Source organism: Schistocerca nitens, chromosome 2 (assembly GCF_023898315.1).
Source record: "Schistocerca nitens isolate TAMUIC-IGC-003100 chromosome 2, iqSchNite1.1, whole genome shotgun sequence".
Lineage (NCBI taxonomy): Eukaryota > Metazoa > Arthropoda > Insecta > Orthoptera > Acrididae > Schistocerca > Schistocerca nitens.
In genome coordinates, this window is record NC_064615.1 from 1157623102 (window position 1) to 1157646713 (window position 23612).

Below are 23612 nucleotides of genomic sequence, written 5' to 3' on the forward strand. Positions count from 1 at the left end.
CAAGGAAAGCTGTACTGCACTCACAATGATCGAATATAAAACAGGAAATCAGTGAGGAAATGTTACACTGGCTGGCAGCCACAGAGCTCCATCTGAATGCAGTGTGGAAAAATGTATTTTTCACAGATAAGGTGTCTTCCCAAGACCAAACAGTAGTTCAACAGCCGCGAGGGTCCAGACATAATGGGGAATAAGTGGTGACAACAAGTAGTACTAGCCAATTGTCAGTTTCCTGGGGGCGTTGGTTTCCCCGTTGGGGGCGTTGGTTTCCCCGTTGGGGGCGTTGGTTTCCCCGTTGGGGGCGTTGGTTTCCCCGTTGGGGGCGTTGGTTTCCCCGTTGGGGGCGTTGGTTTCCCCGTTGGGGGCGTTGGTTTCCCCGTTGGGGGCGTTGGTTTCCCCGTTGGGGGCGTTGGTTTCCCCGTTGGGGGCGTTGGTTTCCCCGTTGGGGGCGTTGGTTTCCCCGTTGGGGGCGTTGGTTTCCCCGTTGGGGGCGTTGGTTTCCCCGTTGGGGGCGTTGGTTTCCCCGTTGGGGGCGTTGGTTTCCCCGTTGGGGGCGTTGGTTTCCCCGTTGGGGGCGTTGGTTTCCCCGTTGGGGGCGTTGGTTTCCCCGTTGGGGGCGTTGGTTTCCCCGTTGGGGGCGTTGGTTTCCCCGTTGGGGGCGTTGGTTTCCCCGTTGGGGGCGTTGGTTTCCCCGTTGGGGGCGTTGGTTTCCCCGTTGGGGGCGTTGGTTTCCCCGTTGGGGGCGTTGGTTTCCCCGTTGGGGGCGTTGGTTTCCCCGTTGGGGGCAACAGATTTCTGTGAGAGGAGCAGGAATGCTTCCTCAGTAGCAGGCCGTATGCCCATATTTTGAAGAAAGTGGTGCTGCATTTAGTGTGAATGCTATATTGTGGAGGGGAATTAATGCTACAGGAATAATTTTCACTTGTGTATAGGTCCGCTCATTCAACTGCAGCTGTCCAACATAGACATTAATGTAATGGACTGCCTGTGAGAGACTGCTCACATGAGCACAATGGAAATTATGTGTAAGTAGCATGAACACACTGAGAACTGGCTATGAAACACACCATTTATAGCTGATGCACTTTTGGACTGCTTTCTTTGAAGCCTCGGTGGGGTTGCTTCTTCTGACAAATGGGTCCAATGCCTCACAGGTTCAGTGCCAGGGTGCATGAATGAAGTCAGAAATAATGGGGCATTCTGAATAAAATGTTACGGACTGAGAACATTTTACTTTCTTTCCTTGTTCTGCTGTGCAGTGTTCTGTCAGTGAGAGCCAGCACAAAATCTCTTGGTGACGGAAAAAAATGGAAGATGAGAGAAGGAAATTTGAGCTAGTTCTAGTTGGCATTATCCTTGTACCTGAAATAAATTTATTTTAATTTAATATTTTGAGTATTACATTCTCTTTACTTGCTATCTGCCTACATACATGAAATGAATAAATCAAGAGTGCCCCTTTTTAGGGCTATTTTTTGTTATGTCAAATTCATCTCTCTCCCACTCTATTGCCACCCATCAGACTCGACGAAAAATGTGCAAAATATATCTTCTCTCTCTCTCTCTCTCTCTCTCTCTCTCTCTCTCTCTCTCTCTCTCACACACACACACACACACACACACACACACACACACACACACACACACACACACGCATAGACAAATTACAAATTGGAAAGTCTCTCGTGACCAAATAAGAAAACAGTGCAGTAGGATAATTTGTAGTTTCTAAATGGTGTTTATATATGGAAATAAGTCTGTATGCTGCATTTATTTGATGGAGTACATGTGTTTCCTCATGCTGTATGTAGAATAAGAAACAATATGACATTTAATTTCTGTTGGACAAAACGTGTTTATTTCTTGTCTGAATCCTGGGCTACAGCAATGAACTTTGTCCAGAGATTGTTCTTCCTTCATGTAATGGAGGAAAAATACGACTGTGGACACTGCATCATGTAATTTCCCCATGCATCCTCCACAGCCTGACTAAACACAGCTTTGTTAGAGGCCATCTGATCTTGACTGGCGGTCATTTGTCCCAATCAGTGCTACCTAACAATAGCAAGACTGTGCACTCTATTTCCTTACTAAATCACAATCTGTCTTACATCACTGCACCCTTCAGTAAGAGTGATAGATTTGGTGAGTGGGAAGTAACTATACTGCCACTCATCTCAGACACTTCATACTTGCAGAACTGAAGTGCGAAAGGAGGGAGGTAGGGCAGGTGGGAGGGAAGTCAGTATGGAAGTGATGTAGCAGAAAATCGGTTTGTAAAGTAAGCACCACTTGGTATTGGCTCATACTCACCCACTTTATGGACTGCAGTTGTTGTTGTTGTTGTTGTTGTTGTTGTTGTTATTGTCAGTCCGAATGGGGTTTGATGCAGTTCTCCACTCTGGTCTACCTTGTGCAAGCAGCCTTGGCTCTCGGTAACCATTATTAAATTCATTATCATGTGTTTAAATCTGGTAGGAGGCATGCAGTAATGATTGTAACACAGTACCACATGGAATGACTTCAGTGCAGTCACCGCCACCAACTTCGGTGCAAATGACTGGTCAGAGAATTCTGTACTGCCTTCACAGAGTGAATAAAAGTACTTGTTTCTCATGAGGTACTGCAGTGCTGGAAGTTAAGCCGCATCCTGTTAGCAGTTGACACAAGCTGAGTGGACCAAAATCCATTTAGTTCACTTTCAGAGGACTAATTCCAGACCACTGCTGTAGCCCCTCAATGAGCTATGGACATTTGTGGACGTGTTTAGTCAGATGTTTTTACCTATTTTTCCAGTTTTTGTTTCCATTTTAATTTCTTGTATTTTCTTTGTTTTGACTGCCATTGGGACCCTAGTTGTTGGGCTGCCCCTGTCCAATTATGCTCCTGCTCAATTCACTAGTCGACAAAAAATTCTTATTTACAGTTTTCTCTTTATTGGATGTGTTCACATTGTGTTGCTGCTGTCATAATGTCAGCATCCATCCCTGTTAGCCATGACCACAGAGATATGCATGGCCAAAATACAAAGTTGCTTCAAAATTGTCCACAGCAACTGCTCTAACAGCTTCCCAATTAAATGCTCGAATATACCAAAATGGGATAATGATGCGTTGCCTGTAGTTCTGTCAAACTGTGCTCTTACAGATTACTTTAAAGACTTCAGTTTTGAAATTTCCTTTCCCCTCCAAGTGATGTAGGACTTGCCTTATGCGTGTCAAGGAATCCAAATTTACATTGCAGTTGGATTTTGTGTAAATGTTACATTAGTTTCTTGTAAAAGTTGTAACAGCAGTCCCTGAAAGGAATGCCTGATGTTAAGTCATTAGTACTGAGTACCACACTTGTTGATGATAGTTTTGTTGGTTAAGCTGTGTATCCAAATCGGCATATAGTTCCTTTAGTTGCTGGATATAAAATTTTCCAATTGTTTAAACTCCCACACCTTTATGCTGGTTCTTCATGCAGTCATTGTTGCTCTCTGCAGTGTTACTATGAATATGTGCTAGGCTGTTACAGTATTTGTGATTTATGATGCCATATATCATTGCTACCAATGTCACATAGTACACTTCAAGACACCTACACTATCTTCTTTGTAAATTAGATATACTTTTCTGCATATCACCTTAACACTGTCCACAGTATGAAGTGGCTTCCGCCTAGTCATTCACTATGAAACACACCAGTCTCCCTTGTTCTGTGTGTACAGGTACAAATCAGTGAGGCTGATACACTGATGCCAGTTGCCACTGATGCACTTTTACAGGAGAATGCCATCAATAGCGATTTGGATGCCTACAGTGCTATATTTCAATCACATTGCAGTCTGCTGTAGCAGTGTGAACAACAAGAGCTATTGAGTGTAGTTTGGGGGCTAGCTGAGCATGTGCTAATCAACACAAAATACATAATTCACATAGAAAATAACTATCCAAACCCTAACCAACAATGTACCTTGAACAAACTGCTTGCATCTGTAAGAAGCTCCCTAACAGGGTAGTGTGACTCAATTGAAATGAAAACTTATGTGCTGGCCACGCATGTTAAGTATCTGTGGGCATCCCCTCAACACGTTAAACTTCCTTACCTCTGGGGCAGCTATTAGCATGTTGGAATGGAAAATATGAACTTTGATGAAGAATTACTCTAACACAACAACACTCTGGAACAGGTTAGTACACCCCTAAGTAGACAAAGCTCATAAAATCATAATGTATTGTTGAGGCCAGTGTCCTCCAGTTTTGTAGGTATGCAGTCATTACAGTACTTGCAGATGGTTTAAAGTGTTTCGATCAGGATTCTCGGTATTCATGTGGCCTTTATGGCTTCCTATCAACACCACACTACTAATACAAAAGAAAGTGAGTCACATAGTTGTAAGCTGCCACAACTCTGCTACACTACATGGCATGTCATTTGCGACGTGTGCCATGTGAACTGCTGTGGCTCAACACTTTGGGATCTGCTGGTTCTCAGTAACTTCAAATCCAATGGAGACACTATCAGAATTGTACATGACATAATTTCTCTATCTCCTAACTGTGACAGTCTGTAATTTTATAATGGTCTGTTATTCCTTTCCCCTTTCATGAGGGGTGTTCATTCCAGCAAACTATGCTGTACCTTTATTTCAGTCACTGGCAGTGTCCTTACACCAGCCTCCAAACACCAATGTTGACTTGCTTTTTGTGGGCACCTTTGTCCTTCTCTGTGACAGTGGCTGTATATGGCAGCTGTAATGAATTCAGACAATTAAAATATTTTGTGGTTCTTCACTTGGATCATTATGCAGTTTTCATCAATCTCACTTTTATAAAATTTCACATGTATGTACTTGCCACAGCACCTGATTCCTAATCTCCATCACTATTTTAGTTTAGCAACTTCTTGACATTAAAATGAGCATGTGCAGTGAGATGACAACCACTGCCACATTTCAAGATGTTTGATTTACACTCAAATTATGTTGATGTAAAGTTATTCAGATTCTTAATATTTTTGCAGATGCCGCAGAAGTTGAGAATGGAGGAGCTGTTGGCAGGTGAGATATTTGCTTTCTTCAGTAGCTTAATTACACATTAAAGTTACGACTTTAATATTTTATTTAGTGGTACTTTATTTTTTATTCTTTTTCTTTGACATTAATATTCCATTGGTGGTGTGCTAAATAATTTTTGTGAAACAGTTTTTCAAAATTCTATACTATAACTTAACACTGGATGTTAATTGTGTCATACGTAATTCATACTGAAAATTGGCGGTGTTATTGTAACTATGAAAGATTGGTTAAAATGTGCAGTTTCATTGAAAACGTTACAAATGTGCAGTTGCATTGAAAATGTGTACTGTGGTAGATTGTGAGGGAAATGTGGTCAAAGAGAAAGAAGACAAATTTTTAAGTACCAAATTGACATTTAGAAATTTGTCATTGTAATGTTAAGCAAACATTACAAATAGGCACACTACGATAAGTAGTAATGAATTTTGCCACCTGACTGACGTGTGAAATAGCCTGACCCATCTGGGTGACACAGTTACTCTCAATCCCCCACCTGCCAAGAGTGTTATTGACTACCCGGTGACAACATGCTACTGAGTACAAGGTGGCTGACTTGTTGGTGGCTTCACAACTTGTGTACTGCATTCTCAAGACCCATCTCATACTCCTCTCACCCCCTCTACTCCCATACCAGCTTCCCTAATTTGAAAATTTTGGAGTTCCCCTTAACTTAAGTTTCACAATCCTTCCCTCAGTACTAGCTACCCCTACACTGCCCTTTCCCATGCCTAGCTCTGTACCTGTACCTGTACCTGTACCTGTGTACCTGTGTACCTGTACCTTCTATGTTACACCCTCTGCCACCCCATCCCCTCTATGACATTTGCATTAAATCTGTCCACCACAACTCCTCACGCAGTTGGCCTGCAGGTTTATGACAATTTATCTGATTGGCAGAGGGACAGAACGCAACAAATGTTATTCCAGGCTTAGCCTTTTACTGCTTATTTCCACATTAACCCTTTCATGGCCAATCGAACGTCTTAGGCTGATGCATAACACTGTAGTGTTACCTACAACTTAAAAAAACTCAGACTATACATACTGGAGACTTAAATCATCATAAATAATATAATTTGTTTCGCTGTTCACTTCAGTCTGTTGGGATAACTTTCTGAATCCACAACTGTAGAAATCATGTGATTTTGTAGCAAAGAGCCATGTTCAAAGTGTATTTTCACCCCAAAGGAAGTATGTCAAGATCATTGAACAGAGAGCAGAGAAGATAAAATCTGAGGGTGCAAGATCAGGTGAAAAACGTGGGTGCAAAATGACTTCTCAAACCAGTTGTTCTATAGTGTTTGTTGCCAGTCTAGCAGAATGCTGGTGACTGTTACTGTGGAATAGCACCACTTCACACAGTCTTCCTGGTTGTTTTTCTGGGACTACATCTGCAAGATGTCTGTTGTTGGCAATAAATACCAACAGGAAAGTTACACCTCATGCAAGCAACTCATAGTACACCACATGGTCACCTACATCTACATCTACATGATTACTCTGCAATTCACATTTAAGTGCTTGGCAGAGGGTTCATCCAACCACAATCGTACTATCTCTCTACCATTCCACTCCCGAAGAGCGCATGGGAAAAACGAACACCTAAACCTTTCTGTTGGAGCTCTGATTTCTCTTATTTTATTTTGATGATCATTCCTACCTATGTAGGTTGGTCTCAACAAAATATTTTCGCATTCAGAAGAGAAAGTTGATGATTTAAATTTCGTAAATAGATCTCGCCGCAATGAAGATCGTCTTCGTTTTAATGACTTCCATCCCAACTTTCTGAAAATGGAGGGTCAATAATGTCAAAACAATCTTCCTTTAAATTAGAAAAACTTTCCTAGCCATGCTCTGTCCCATGGCATTATCCCCATAGATGGTGAAAACGTTACCATTGAAACCACTTATTCATAAACACCACTGTTCTCATTTTGCCCATTTAGCCATTATAAATTAAAATGTAGCAGTGCTTTGTGTCAACATAATATTCATAGAATGACAATTTACCTAAATGAATGTGTCCACATTAAGTGAGAACAAGGTAATGTACTTTGTAATAATGGTGGAAAAGACCACTGTATCCTTTGATCCCTAGGCATATGAACTTGTCTTAGATCACATGTAATGCCCCCAACAACACAAAACACAATGATGGGAAAGGCTGACTTAAAGCATACATTGTGTACTCACTGTTACATTATTGGTATCGGCTGCATAAGTAACAATAACACAGTGCACAGTGTTCACTTAAGACGTCTCTCTTTTTTTGCTCCCAACATTTAATGTTCTAATGATGTACCAACATCATAATGCATTGATGATGGGTTGTTTAAAAAAAATGTACAAATGAAATGAACTTTGTGACAAGGCTGAAGATATATCAGTACATAGGTCACTGCATAGAACTATATGGAACATTGTAGATGTAACTGTAGATGTGCTCCAAGAAAGTGTGTGGGGCCCTTGATATTGATGTTCTATATTAATGACATCACAGACATCCTTCTTTTTGTTTTTCTGTTTGGGGTATCTAATGACCACATACTAATTTCAATGCTTCCTCCTTTGTTCTTCTTCCAGGTTTCCTTCGTCTTCACTATCTATCCTTTTTTCTTCCTCAGACCATTCTGACCCTGTCTTCCTCTTCTTCTTCCTGCCTTGGAATGCTTCCATTTGCAACCCTTTTGTCTTGAAATCCTTTCATTCTGCTGGGTCTTTTTCTTGTATTTCTTTCCAAATCTTTCCTAACTACTTGAATCTGTCCTGTTGTTGACATCTTGTCCCAAAGATGCTTAACAATCTGTTTGGTTAACCTGTTGCTGTTCACTCTGTATAAATGTCCAAAAAATAATAGTCAGCTCTTCTGCATCATTTCAATTGTTTTTCCTATGCTGCAATATACTTCATTACTTCTTAATATTCATACTTATGGATTTCCTAGCAGCCTGAGTATTTTTCAAATGATTCTTAATTCTAGGACTTGAAGTTTGTATAATTCATAATTCAACATTAAACATTCACTTGCATGGAGACATTCTGGTTTTACTACTGTGCTGTAGTGCTGTATTTTCAAATTTTTAGACACACACATCTTGTTGTAAATGTTCATGTTTATATCATATGCTTTCTCTATTTTACATACTCTTTTGTCTACAGCAAATATTTTTGAAGCCATTGCCTTGAATCTTTCCTCCCAAATATTTAAATTTATAAACCCTCTTTATCTGTTCATTATCTGTTACTAGGATTTCTGGGACATTTTTTTATGTTTGTCCAAAAAAATTTTTTCTACAGAAACTTTTAAAGCTGTTTTGTTGGCTATTCCTTCTAAGAGGTTGATTTGTATTTCTGAATTTGTTATATTTTTTATAAAGAATGGCATAATCATTTGCAAATACTAGACACTGAATTTCAGTATCTCTTTCTCCTGAAGTCTCCAGTCTCATTGTGACAGCTTATGTTCTTTGCCTTTTGTTTCAATTATCTTACTATTTCCTCTATGATGCAGTTGAGAAGGTGTGGAAACATGTTGTCACCCTGCATTTCACCTGTTATTTTGAGTGCCTTAGGTGTTTCACACCAAAACTTTACTTATGCTTCAGTGTGTGGGTGTTTCACGAATAAGGTTTGCTAGTTTAGTGTAATGCCAAGTTCTCGAGTCACTTTACCCACTGTTTACCTGTCAATCAAATGCTTTTCTAAAACCTGTAAATGTCAAAACTATGTCTTTAGAATTCGTATGGACTTAAAGTTGAAATTCTGTTCTGAGCCAGATTTGATCTTTCTAAATCCACTCTGATATTCTCCCAAATGGCTGTCAAGTGTTACTTCTACCTTGTTTAGTAATATTGTTAAAAATATAATACAGCCCACTGGCAACAGATATATACCTGTGCAATAATTTAGATAATGCCTATGACTTTTTTGTGCACAGGATGGATAGGAGCCACTTTCCAGTCTTCTGGAATCTTTTCAGTTTCCCATATTTCTTCAGACATAATCTGAAGGTTAGTTGTCATTTCTGCTTGACACCAGTTATGGTTGAGATGATTTTATTTCTTCTCCACTGGCTTTGTTGTTTTTCAGGTTTGTTTGTTTGTTTGTTTGTTTGCTGTAGGTGGTAGATCTGCTTCCATGTTTTCAGCAAATATCTGGAAAATCTAGCTAACAATTCAGTTCTCTACAGTACAAGAGTTGATCAAAGTACTTTCTTAGTAATTTACAGGTGTGGTTATTGCTTGGACCTATTTTACCATTTTCATCTGTGATGTAAATACATTGGAGCATGGCAGCCCTTTATATGATTTTTAAATGTCTGACACAGGGTTTGGAAGGATAACAAAGATTCTCCAACTCATCCTTCCTGCAGACATTATTGGTATTGTAGTAGTAGTAGTACTAGTAGTTGTAGTAGTAGTAGTAGTTGTTGTTGTTGTTGTTGTTTCGTAACAGTCATAGAAAACACACACACACACACACCCTAAAAGACCACTTTCATTCATTCAGTATAAAAGAAACAATTGTTATAATTCCAAATTCCTCTTCTGTGTCTCACTGCGTGTATAATTTATTGAAATAACTGCCCTTTGGAAGCCTATGCATCAGCAGGACAGTGTGGTGACCCACGGAGTACCTATTTACACAGCCAAGCTCATAGTTTCTCACTGAAAGCTGCTGTTAAAACTCTCCAGTGCTGAAGGTTCATATTGTTCCATGACGAAAATTCACCATACACAAAATGGAAATAAATCTAATGAACAATATGACAAGTTGTTTTAGGTTATTATTTTCAAACTGTATTAATGACATTTTTTAAAATGTCATTCGTTAAGAAGGCATCACTCCTTTGAAGTGGTATGTACAAGCATATTCAATGAAAGTTGTATGCTAATTGACACTGTCTAAAAGTTTCCTTTTTACACAGACCATGAATGTGGCTTTCAGTTTCTTCGTAATGTCTTCTGAGATTGATTAGAGGTTCAGTATGGCAACGGTGTGTGTTAAAATTAACATATGTGCCATTCATTGCAGCCATAATGTGGGAATAGTAGAAGGAGCACATCACAAAAGCAGTAAATAAAGTTATTAAGAGATGCTTTCCTCTCTGTGTGTACAGTTGCAGCTGCTGGAAGACGGTGGCAACTCGAGGAAGATGCCGTACCCAGTACAGAAGCGAGAGCTGGAGGTGCCAGGCACTCAGTGGGTGAGTAGTAGTGAGAGCCCACAGTGGGAGGCTTGTGAATCAAATGTATCAGGACAACTATTACTGGACATTACGATGGAGTGTGTCCACCCTTCTCCTTTATTTTGGCTTGAACTCTTCTGTTTGTACTTTCATTCAGACGTCTGAACCTCTGTGAAGGAATGGCAGCCCATTATTCCTCAAGAGCTAAGCCCAAAGAAGGTAGAGATGTTGGACATCAGGTTTGGAATGATGTCACCATTATTACTCATCCCTAAGATGATCCATTGCTTTCAGGTTGGAACATTGGTACGCAAGTTCACTACAGGAATGTCATTGTCCATAAACCTTCGCCTCACAATGCTGCTCAGTGACAGGCGGTATTGTTGAGCTGATTGTCAGTCTTTGTGTCTGAACACTTCCTCTGCTGTAGACAGTACACTACCATCAAATACATAATTATCCTTCTGAATTTAGCATTTTCTAAAGTGCAATAAGAGGACAACAAGTTAACAATGAGGAATTGCATACTGTAACATTGCCTCCTCTTCACATGATTGTTGGCACTAAAGATGATGGCAAGTAAAGTTCAGCCAGCATTCAGCTAACCCAAATCCTTCAGTCACATTGCCATGGAATATAGAATGATTTGTCACTTCACTCCTAGTCCCTTGCTTCCAGTTGTCCACTGTCCAGTGGACATTGCTTATTACGTGACCTTCAGTATTGTTTAGTGTTGAGAACAGGAGTGTGCGGTTTAGAGAAACTGCTCAGCCATTGCAACCAGGACTGCGGAGAGTGAGGGGTGGCCATGGGGCAAGACACATGAGCCCCACCTAAAAATATAGCAAACCAATTTTATTAGCATTGTAATGTAAGTGGAGTGGCTCCAAATGTTTGTATAAGTTAAACGTGCGTGCGTGCGTGCGTTTTTTTCTCATGCCACCACTTGGTAGCTTGGTAACCCCCCCCCCCCCCCTCTGGGGGCTCGCCATTCCTTGGTGGGTTCATTCTTAGCTACCATGGGGACCCAGGCTTTGCAGCACCTTTTCCCTTTTGTGTTGTATGTCAATCATCTTACTGTTCTTTTTCCCCTTGGGGAACATGTCTGGGGTATTCTTGGGAATGTCCAGCATTCTGTCACTGATGTACAAACAATCTCACCTTTGTTTTCCGCTCCATTTTCCTTTCTCTGTTTCCCTTCTCTCTTTCCTCCGATTCTGCGTTCGAGGGTCCTCTTTTTCTCTTCTTGCACCCTGTGTGATCCTAAAGGCTGGCCCATGCATCTGTGCATAACAGGTAACTGGGTGACTCATAATTTCCAGCCCCGTGTTGACAGGTCGGATTCTCTCATTCCTCCTGCTGTAGGCCAGTCTCAGGGTGGGGTGTGTGCTTGAGCAGTAAACTTTCCAAATTGCCATACATTCCAAACCCAATGTGCTGCTACCAATGTCATCATTTTAACCACTCTAGAACATCTTGTCAACACCCAGCCACATGTCACCTGTGGTAGGGATGCGCACGAGGGCAATTGTCCACCTCTATCTCCCTGCTGTATCAACTGCAAATGCGGCCATGCGAATTCATCTTAGGAGTGACCAGTGTATCTTGGTGTGCATGTTGTTCAAGAGATCCAGTTAAAGGAAAAGGTGCCTTATCCAGTTACTGGGTAGTCACAAACCCTGTGTTCTCCTGTCTGGCATCTATTTCTGTTTTTGTTACCCCTTACTCCATGAAAGACGTGGCCAGGCAGACATACAACCTCCAATTCAACTCTGAGGACATGAAATTGCCCAGTGTCAAGGTAGCATCGCCATCCCTCTGTCCTGCTTTGCAAGAAACCGCCAAACTCTTGCCTCAAGGGCCCAAGCAACCAGCTACACAACTGGTAGGCCGGAAAGGCCAGAAGGAGTACTCCCATGAAGACTTACTCCGTCCCTCCAGCCAAACAACACTTGAATCATCAACTGGGAGGGCTCGAAGAAGTCCTCCAAAGGCAAACAGTCCTCCTTTTTCCACGCTGAAGATCCTCTTTGATGGTGTCGGCACGTAATACCTTAGCCCGGCCAGCCTCCATGATGCCGATGTTCACTAAAAACTGTTTTTCAGCACTGGACTCCACAGACTGCCTGCACAAGCGATCTGATGTTTCTGTCTGACTCCATGGAGCAGGATCCTCCTGTGTCTGCACTCTGTAGTAGCACCTCTTCCTAGGCTGTCACTCAGCATCTGCCGAGGTGACACCCAAACGTCTGTTCATCATGACTGTTCTCCAATGAAACATTCACCAGCTTCGGTCCCACAATGAGGATTTGCGACTGCTTTTAGTGTTGAAGCACCCCTTCCATGTTTTCATCAAATATCTGGAAATTCTAGCTAACAATTCAGTTCTCTATAGTTCAAGAGTTGATCAAAGTACTTTCTTAGTAATTTACAGGTGTGGTTATTGCTTGGACCTATTTTACCATTTTCATCTGTGATGTAAATACATTGAAGCATGGCAGCCCTTTTTGAATAAAACCATGACTGTATGTATGAGAGCATTTTTTCTGCTGTAGTGCACAGTGATTCTTTTTTATCACTAATTATGATACTCGTGTCATCTGCAAATAGTAGAATTTTGGCTGAGCTGTCTGGAGCCTGTATGTCATTGATATAAATTAGAAATAACAATGGGCCCAGAATGCTGCCCTGAGGAAAACTTATTTAAATTTGTTTTGGTTCAGATATGGGTTTAAAATTGTGAAGATTGTTGGATGACCTCAGCTCAACAACTTGTGACCTGTTTTACAGATAGGATTCAAACCAATTTTTAACGGTACCCCTGATGCATATTGCTTAAAGTTTCCCTAGTAATATTACATTTTCACAGTATTGAAGGCTTTGGCTAAATCTAGATTAATTCCAACAACCTGTTTATTTGACTCGAACATTCTTACTATTTCTGTGCAATATGGCTGTTTCTGTAATGTGCCCTGCTCGAAAACCATGTTGACTGTTATTTATTAGTTTGTTTTTCTAGATATTTTGAAACCCTGATTTTCATTAATTCCTCAAGTATTTTGGAGAAGGATGGAAGGAGATATATAGGTTGGTAATTTTCTATATTATGTCTGTCACCATTTTTGTATAGAGGTATCACTTTAGAGATTTTAAGTTTATCCGGAAATATCTCTTCATTAAGGGACAAGTTTGCTATGTGCACTATAGGTTTGACAACACATGGAGCAATTTTCTTAATTATTGATACAGGTACATCATTCAAACCAGAGGACAATTTGGATTTCAAGCATTTAATGACTTTTAGAACTTCATGCTCGTCTGTTGGGATTGCCATCATGCTGGTATTTACCATTGGAGACATCACTGTTGGATGTTGCTTATATTTACTGCGTAAAGTAAGGGGAATATTAACAAAATAATTGTTTACATTAATTGCCATGGCATTTTTCCTATGGGGATATTTTCATTATTTTTAAGATGGATTTCCTGTTCTTTAGTTTGACCCAACTTTTTTTTCTTTTTTTTTTTTTCTTTTACCACATCATTCTGGACTTGTTACTAGCCTGCCTTATTAATCTATCATTACTTAATAATTTTGCTTTTGATATTACTTTGCGGTAAGTCTGTTTGTATGTTCTCACATACTCAACAAACTGCTAATCATGACATGTTTTTAACTTTAAACTTAGTAATTTCATGGTTTCACTTGATGTTTTAATTCCGGGTGTACTCCAGGTCCCTTTGGATCCAGATGATCTGTAACTCAAAAGCTTTTTTGGGAAGCACATTTCAAAGTATGCCATAAAAGTGGAATCAAATGTATTGTAAGCATCATTTGTGTTTGTTTGTGCCAAGACCTCTGGCCAAACTGCATTTTTAACATTATTTTTGAACTGATTACAATTTTCAGTAGAGAAAAATCGTTTGTACTCCTTTTTATTTTCCCCTCCTTGGGAGTTGCAGTGTGATTAAAGGTTAGTGCATTATGATCTGATAATCCTATATTCACATTTGTAACTGCAACTTCATGTGTGACCACATTTGAGAAGATGTTATTTATTAGGCTTTCACTGGAATCTGTTGTTCTAGTGGGAGCTGATATGTGGGGAAACAAGTTGAAGCTTTTAGTATGTCTAAAAACTTGTATTTTACTGAACTCTGGACCAATAGATTAATATTAAAGTCACCACAAAAATTATGGTAGAGTTCTCATTTGAGAAAAATGTCGAGCATTTCTTCCAAATTGTTAAGAGAGACTTCAGTATTTCCAGATGGTGATCTGTAAATTGCTGCAACAATTACTTTCTTTTCTATGATTAATGGTTTAGCCTCATATCTTAACTTAAATTTAAGCTTGGGATTTAGATAAATGCATACACCACCACCTTTGACATTTTGCCTATAGTACTGACTGGCAAGTTTATAATATGTGTGACTAAAAGGACTTAAACTATATCTGTACATTGTATAAGGCTCAGTCACAACTTCTGTGCATGGCTATGACAGGTGGTGTGGGCAGCCTATCAAGTTAGGCTGTGGCCTCCTGATCTCACATTTTGTGCTCGCTTACTCAGTTGTGCAGAACTCTGACACTTGTCTCACTCCTCTGTCAGCACAGCTTCCCTTTCACGTCGTTTGTCTCCTAACACTGCAGTCAGGTGTCATGTGGTGTAACTATTTAATACAATGATGTATTATATTCTGTACCTTATCTTCTATACTTCTTCTCAAACTCTGTTATAATTACTTTAAAATTCAAAATTGATGCCTTTGATGCATCACATTTTTATAAATAACTTACTATGTCACTTTTGACTTAACAAATTATTTATTCCCTTCATCATCACACTCTTGAACTACACTAAAAGATCACCTTCATTCAGTATAAAAGAGACACTCACAATAATTTTGAAGGTTCCTCTTCTGTGTCTCACAACATACATCAGTTGTTGAAATAACTCCTTTGGCAGCCTATGGCTTTACAGGACAGTGTGGTGACCCCACAGAATACTTATTTTCACACATGTAGTTTGGCACCCAAAGCTGCTGTGATAGCTGTACAGTGCTGAAGGTGCATATTGTCCCCTGATGTAAGTCACCACACACAAAATAGAAATAACACTAATGAACAATATCTGTACGTTTATGTTTGACATGTTGTTTTCTATTGCTCTTTTCATGATGTGTACACAACACTTCTTTCAAAATGGCATTCATTGATAAGAAGTCATTGATATGTGCATCTCTCCTCTGGAGTGGTACGTACAAGCACAGTCTGTGAACATGGTGCCCAGTGAACACAGTCCAAAGTTTTTTAAATTTTTTTTTCCCATATGCCATGAATGTGGATTTCTTTTCGTAACTATGGCTTCTGAGATTGGTTATAGCCTCAGTACATCATTGTTCATGATAAAATTCGCAAATTTACCCTCAATTGCAGCCATAATTTAAGAGCATGTCACTAAAGTGAACATAAAGTACTTGAAAGATGTTTTCCTCTCTGTGTGTGCAATAGTATCCAGTGCAGAACCGCAGCAGCTGCGGACACCAGTGGCTGGACCCAGTACTGGGGCTGGGGACATACGTGCAGCGAAGTCACCTGGTGAGTAAGAGTAAATTTACACGTAATTGTAGCCTTAACTAAAGCAGTACATAAAGTACTTAAAAGACGTTTTACTCTTTGTGTGTACAATAGTAGGCAGTGCAGAACAACAGCGGCTACGGTCACCAGAGGCTGGACCCAGTACTGGGGACATAGGTGCAGCGAAGTCACCTGGTGAGTAAGAGTAAGAGCCCACTGTGGGAGGCTTACATTCCTGCTCTGTACACTAGAGAATCAAATGTATCTGGACACTGTAATGGTCCGCCTGAGTCGTTGATATCGCTAATTGCTGTAATCGCACTATTTCACTCCAATTTACGGAGCTTGTTAGCACTTGATGTTGGGTTGGCGCCATTACAATGTATTGTATTGTAGTAATCGCTGCTGCTTGCTGGATCGCTGCTGTGTCTCGATGCTGATGCTGGCTCTAAATCTGGTTGTCTAGGGTAAACACATGAGGTCCTGTGTTTTTCATGTGCTTTTGATGATAAAGAACGAGCGAAACCAACACATATGTAAATATCAAATATTTATTACTTTAGTGGCCATATTAATTCCACTGTCCACCAAAGACCATAACACAACACAAAGTAGTACTTCCTTTACATGTTCTTTGCATTGTTTTTCCATCCCAAACAATAACACAGAAACACACTTCACCAAAGTGACATTCCGACTGCCCCTGACTGCCTCCGACTGGTTTTCGACCCTTCTCGCTGCTTGTATTTATAACATTGTCAAAGAACTACTAAAAAGAGATATAGTTTATAAGTCACATGTACATCTGTTATCATAATTTGTGCAGAAAAGTTATTAATTTGCATCGAGTGACATAATTTAACATGTTATTAAAATGACAGACAGATTAGTTGACTTGACAGAATAATTCTTCGTTACAAAAAGGTCGTTTTTTAGAAGTTTGTCAATTGACTTCTCTAATTTGCATAAATAAGTAAGTAACACGAATTATTAATAATTACATTGGTTTTCGTCTAAAATAGGATTGATTACGTGAATACTGAGTGAAAACGCTCCTAGTGAACAAATAGGTTTCACTGGGTGATTTTTATTTAAGGAGATCCCAAATACCTAAGTTGGTCACTATTTTTTGTACTTCATATTAATTATTTAAGATAAACTTAGTGTTTTTCATGATGACATTTGCTGTATCAGTGATCAAGTGATATAAACTTTTGTGTGGGTCAGTTATCCAGTATAATTTAATGGGTTGACTGTTTATGGAGACATGTTGTGCAATCATTGTTAACATACACAATAACTTTTCTATAATCATAAATACTCGTTAAACTGGTTGAATTTGGAAGGGATCTCATACTTCATTAAAGTAAAGCCTTTAATATGTACCGTTACAACACCTATTAGTGGACATTAAGATTTTGTGTTCTCCTTTATGAGGACTTCAACTCTTCTGGAGACGCTTTGACATTTCGAAATCTCTGTGGGTGGATGCCACCCCATTCTTCCTTGATAGCTGATAGCCGACAAGGTAGAAATGTTGGACACAGGGTATGGAGTGAAAATGCCATTTATAACTAATCCCTAAGACGATCCATTGCTTTCAGGTTGGAACATAGGCAGGCAAGCCTTCTTCAGGAATGCCACTGGTTATAAGCCTTTGCCTAACAATGCTGATCCATCAGAGGTACAAGTGTTGAGCTGATCAAATCAGTCGTTGTCTGTGAACTGTTCCTCTGCTGTTTATAGTACACAATACTGTCAAATATGTACTTACCCTTCTGCATTTATCATATCCTGAAGTACAATAAGGGGAGAACAAGTTAAAGAGGAGAAATTGCATATTGTTACACTGCCTGCTCTGCACTGCATTGTTGGCAGTAGAGGTAATGGCGGATAATGTTCACTCAGTAGTCACCACATCCAAATTCTTCAGTCAGATACCCACGGAGTATAGCACTGTTTGTCACTCCAAATCTCGTTTCCACACATCCACTCACCAGCAGTCATAGGTTTTTATGCTACAGTCAGTGTGACTTTATGTTGAACAGAAATATGTTGTTTCCAGAAGCTGCTCAGCCATTGTAACCAGTTTTTCTAACTCCCTGTACACAGCCATTTCCTTAGCTGGCTCCTAGCTGCACTTCAAAACTGAAGAGTGACTGCAGCAGCTAACTGCAAGCTGGTTTTTACTATTTCCTACCACAATGATAGAAGCACTTGTCCATCAGCATACTGTGTGTGCCTGGACTTCATGTAGCATTGGTTGTTCCTTCACATTTTCACTTAACTGTCACATCACTGACAGCTGACTTGGGCAAGTTTGGAAGGGCTGAAATGCATTCCTGTGTTAATTATTCAGGTGTAATGCAAAGAAAAGTCCATGTTCAGTGTACTCAGATCCCTGACTGATGAATTCTGCTTACAAAACACTATTACCTGCCACTTCCTATAATATATATGATGGTAGTATCTGTTCCCGAAAGAACAATTACCGTGGATAACCATGCAGCTTTGCTAGAAATGAAATGATAATTAAATGGATGGAGCGTCTGCCATGTAAGCAGGAGATCCCGGGTTAGAGTCCCGGTTGGGGCACACATTTTCAACATTACCCCAATGAAGTACATCACCGCCTGTTTGCAGCTAGGGTTCCCATTTAATTATCATTTCACTTCCTATAATAGTAGCTCCACCTCTCATTGAATTAAAGTGCTCAGTTGCCCGTTACATAAGGGTGCCCAGGTATTTTGATTGGATATTGTGTTTATAGTTCTTATCTATGTGATTTCTGCAACCCATTAGTCAGTCCACCATACACAATTGAATTAGAATCCAGAAATCACAATATATTTTATTATATTTATGTTTTTGAATATTGAGGACTTTGATTTGGGGCGAGTATTTACTGACTTACAGAAATACAAAGATGGCCTATATAGCTGTGGAAATATGTGTGCTGAGAATTACTGGGAGGGAAAAGGAAACCGAAAAACAGACAGGGAACAGGCAGGAGGTGGAGACGTAGTGGGGAGGTAGTGGAGATGAGTGATACATGTAGTCATGGAGTGAGTGACAGATAGGATAAGACAATTACATGCTCCTATCCTAGAGAGGTGAGTGGGGGGAACATTGAGGTGACAGTCTGGTGAGAGGCATTGAGTGGATATCAGGCTACATGGACTAAAAGCTGCAATGCCCGTAGCTTGAGACCAGAATACCAGGAGAAGCCAGGGAAGAGGCTTAATCAAACAGTGGGACTCCAATGAATGAATGATGTGAGTAGAAGAAACTGAGGATGATTTGTATTTCAAAACTGAACATTTTTGTACAACCTATTAGGGTAGTAACTTAAATGGAAATATTGGGGTGTGAATCTAGTTTATAAATGGTCATAGCTGATGCGTTCAGCACTACCATAAGTTATTTGATACTAACATTTTCAGGGGCTCCCTTAATCTTTCTGTGTTCAATCAGACATAAAGGTGCTGCCAAAATGTTTGTTTCAGAATCTGCACAACCATAGGAATGTCCCATTTCATTGTGTACTGTGTTCTGTTATTCAGTTTATGTACAATTAGCACCCAGAAGCTGACAGGTGATGCTAGAATGTGTTTTTTTCTTTGTTGGTAACGAAGTGAGTACAGTATGTTTTGTGGAAGGAGCTTCCTATCTTTGGCTTAGTTGTGGATGGCAACGACAGTGTAGATATTATTTATCTTTGTTACATTATTTGCTAGGTATATACTATTTGACATATATTTTCACTGATAACTCATTCGTGAAGAAAACTGATGTCTGTGTCTTGTAACTAAAATTAATGCATGTCTTTATTAATGAAAATCATATCAAAATCGTGACTGTAGTTGGAAATCTACCACCACAAATGTACAGATACTGTTCTTTTGATGTACTGTTTTTCTTCTTTCTCATGAGATAGTGTACTGGAGACATTTGTTTTCTTTTCCTTATTTTGTCTCGAATGTCTCAGTAGTTTCTTGGAATTAATTGTTTACAATTATTTATGGAGCTGTCTTTTGAATTATGGGTAGGGTGGTTATCAAGAATCCACTCAGCAGAAATAAGGTTTCTATGATCTACTTTATAACATATGAAAGCTGATCACCTCTGAAATGAAGGTGCTGGGAGTGTATAGTAGAGTGGAAACAACTGAAGCACGTGGGATGAATGTGTCAATACTTTTGGAGAGAATGGCTGATAATACAGTATCACTTCCTGTTCACTAAATTTGTCTCTGGTGCCAGTACCTTTGTTCATAAAATATTTCCCATCAAGACTTTCACTACAGTTTGATCCCAGACCAATCTGTTAGTCTTTCTGCCTCACCTCTCTGCAGGGAGTCCAGCAGGGAGCTGCCTTGCCTCATCTGCCGCCCACACTCGTGGTCATATGTCCCACCTAATGTGGATGATCCATGCACAAGGAGAGAGATGTGCTCAGGTAGCCATGAACATTAGAACTTCATTGCAACACAGAAAGCACATGATAATGTTGGGCAAGTGAAACAGCTTCCTAGTGCAAGCAACATAAAAATTCTCCTGAAATGCTGTAAGGTTGTCACTAATATGAGCTACGCTGAGCACTGCAAGCTGCACTGATGATGTCCTAGATTCCAATGTTGCTGTGCTCAGAGGAAAAGTTTCGACTGTAACAGCAGCCAAAAGTATGAACTGTCATCCCCATGGAGGAGATGGCAGTGCCATCCATGAGGCACACACCTGGAAGAAAAATACAGAAATTGGGCCAAGACATCAGTAAGGAGGGATGATGATGTGGAATGGTGCAGGCAGAAAGATACCAGGATGAAAGAAAGAAGTGGCACAAGGCATTTGAACACGGACCAAAACCATTCAAACACTATGCAGAAGCACTTGAACACAGAGATGATGGCTACCTAATGGATCACAAGACACTGGTAAAAAGCTTCCAGAGACAAAAAAGAAATTATAAAAGCACAAGAAGAAAGATGTTCCTGAGTGGACAAGAGGAAGAGAGTTTCATTGCGGCACAGATGGTACATGCCAACATGAAGCAAATGAAACAACTTTCTGACGAAGTCATGCATTCCAAAGTAGATAGTTGATGTCGAGTCTGGAACTTGGGTTGGCTGGTGAGCCACTGTACATTCCCCTACAAAGGCTATGTAGTGGAGAAATACTGTTAAGTTGTCCAGTGTCGCATGGCTCCAGGGTGGAAACCATGCAGTGGCTGTCATTGGCAAGATCTGCTGCACAGAGGGTGAGTTTCAGTTTCAAGCCTGTTAAGATGCCAGCAACTGACATACCTCTGTTGTGTGGCATAAGGCAGGATTGTAAGCCACCAGCCAGATGCTACACCACCCACTTCCACCTCATTCCTATTATGTCTCCTAATCCATCCTGTTCCCATACGCATCAGATTTTCTTTCTGTCTCACCTCTACAAAAAATCCACCTGAGAAATAATCTGCCTCACCTGCCACTCATTCTTGTCACTACTTGTACCCATCTGTAAGTAAAGAAAGGAGTGTTACATTGAATGTGTTTGATGTGGCATTATTACTGCACAAACAGCAAAAATGTGGTAAGTGATAAACATTTTTGCTATTACTTTCTGTGGGGTATCTGTGAGAGAAATTCATGTTAATTTAAAATTATTGGTGAAGTTTTCTGCAAAACACTAAGTGCTCTCATTGCCAAATACTGGATGAATATAATGTCGGTACATGAATGCAATTAGTGAAGGTGCATAAACAAGCTTACACACAGTTCCTAAATGTTAAACATGACACAGAGTATTAACTGTGTAACATAAGATTGTATGTTTTATTAAGCAGATAACTACAGGATTTTAAATTTTAAAATTTCATCAATAATTATGTGAAATGATGACAATAAACATTTATTTGTCCCTGCCAGTCTTCAGATAGCCAGCGTGCAACTGGAATAAAGTTCTGGCTTTCTGGAATATTGATGGTTGTTTATAATTGAGTAGATTAGATGCTCAATTATACACTGATCCGTAGGTTTTCTAAAAGATAGAAACAGTTGATTCTGTTCTTTATCAGGTCATGTTGAAACAAACTTAGTTTATCACTAGTTTGTTTTACATGTGCAGATAAAGTATTTTTTATATTAACAAGCAAATTCTTTTTTTGTCAATCAGGCCCTGTTGAGGAGGAAGGCACACGTCCCATCGCTCAGGTGAGTGAAAGTAGCGGCAGCACGTATGAGACTGGCAGTGCAAGTGTGATTTTCACCAGTAGCATATAAAGTTTGGTTGTGTGGCATGTAATGAACCCCACACTGCTTCCTGGCCTCCTCCCAGGGTGAGGACATATTTCATCAGCTCAGGGCTTTGAACCGTTAAAATACTTCCTCCGCTTCTGAGCTACTCTGCACACTACCCACTTGCTTAATCAAATAAACTCCTTTATTAATATCCTATTCATCTCCATTTCAGTCTCATTGCGTCTCCCATGGCAGTCTGTTTCCTGACATCACAAACTTTGCAACTTCTTTTGCACTGTTAACTGAAATGCTATCTCAAGTCTAAATTACCTGCTAAATGACGCAAAAAATATCTCAAAGACCACTCATCTACTGGCTCTTAATTTAAAACAAGTAACTCTCTTTAATTATTGTCAAGTCATGTGTCATTGGTTAGTGTACAGAATCTTACTGACAGCTCAACTTCATCTTCGTTCTCCTGATGTAATGGCAGTTGTCATGATGCTGACAGTTCTAGGGGGAAGGCACATTGCTGAACAAGAATGAGACAGCAAGGAATAAACCCATGGACTGGTTGTTTGTGTTGCCATCATCATTTGTGAAAGTGGCATGGCTGGACCATGTAAAATTTGGGAATTCGTGTGGATGCTGATAACCACGCCATTGAGTGCCCCCTAACCAGGTATCATCATCATCATCATCATCATCATGATAGAATAAAACACTGAAATCATCATGAACTGTGAAGAACGATAAACTAATTATCGTTATATCACCCTGCAGAAGTGCTGCATCAATCTCCACTAGATTTTGTGTGTTGTGGTTGGCAGGTGTTACTAGAGGAGGCCAAAATGCATGCATTTTAACTCACGCAGGCTGGCGTGAGGTCTGGAACAGGACAAGGAAATTAGAATTTATAAATACGGACATAGCTGGTGGAATACTTAACTTTAATCCATTAATGATGAACGTCTGTCTTGACGGTACATGATTCACAATATCAATAGTAACTGATATGGGCGCCTTGCTAGGTCGTAGCAGATGAGGTAGCTGAAGGCTATGCTAAACTATCGTCTCGGCAAATGAGAGCGTATTTTGTCAGTGAACCATCACTACAAAGATGGTTGTACAACTGGGGCGAGTGCTAGGAAGTCTCTGTAGACCTGCCGTGTGGTGGCGCTCGGTCTGCAATCACTGATAGTGGCGACACGCTGGTCCGACGTATACTACCGGACCGCGGACGATTTAAAGGCTACCACCTAGCAAGTGTGGTGTCTGGCGGTGAAACCACATTATGCACAACAGAGAAGGGTATAAAAGTTTAAAGCCACCATTTGAATTTAAAAAAAAATCACTTTGTTGTGGTAACCATTGTTCATCGGTACTATAGACATTGTGAGATGTACACCTTTACCAAAGCGATGTGTTACACCATAGTTGATACTCATTAAACATGACAATAAATATTCCTTAAAATCGACACTTACCACTTACTGTTGTCTAAAATGCTTACTGATTGCAATTGGGAACTGAGATTTCCCCATTTTTGAGCAAA

The 23612-nt window shown here is 40.0% G+C and overlaps 1 protein-coding gene across 1 annotated transcript in view; it reads right to left on the minus strand.

Moving 5' to 3' along the window:
• LOC126235611 (neuroblast differentiation-associated protein AHNAK-like) overlaps nucleotides 1–23612 on the minus strand; it is a 109502-nt gene that overhangs the window by 7345 nt on the left and 78545 nt on the right. Inside the window, exon 4 of the mRNA XM_049944323.1 lies at nucleotides 241–795. Within this exon, the coding sequence (XP_049800280.1) occupies nucleotides 241–795 (555 nt within the window). The remainder of the gene's footprint in view (nucleotides 1–240; nucleotides 796–23612) is intronic.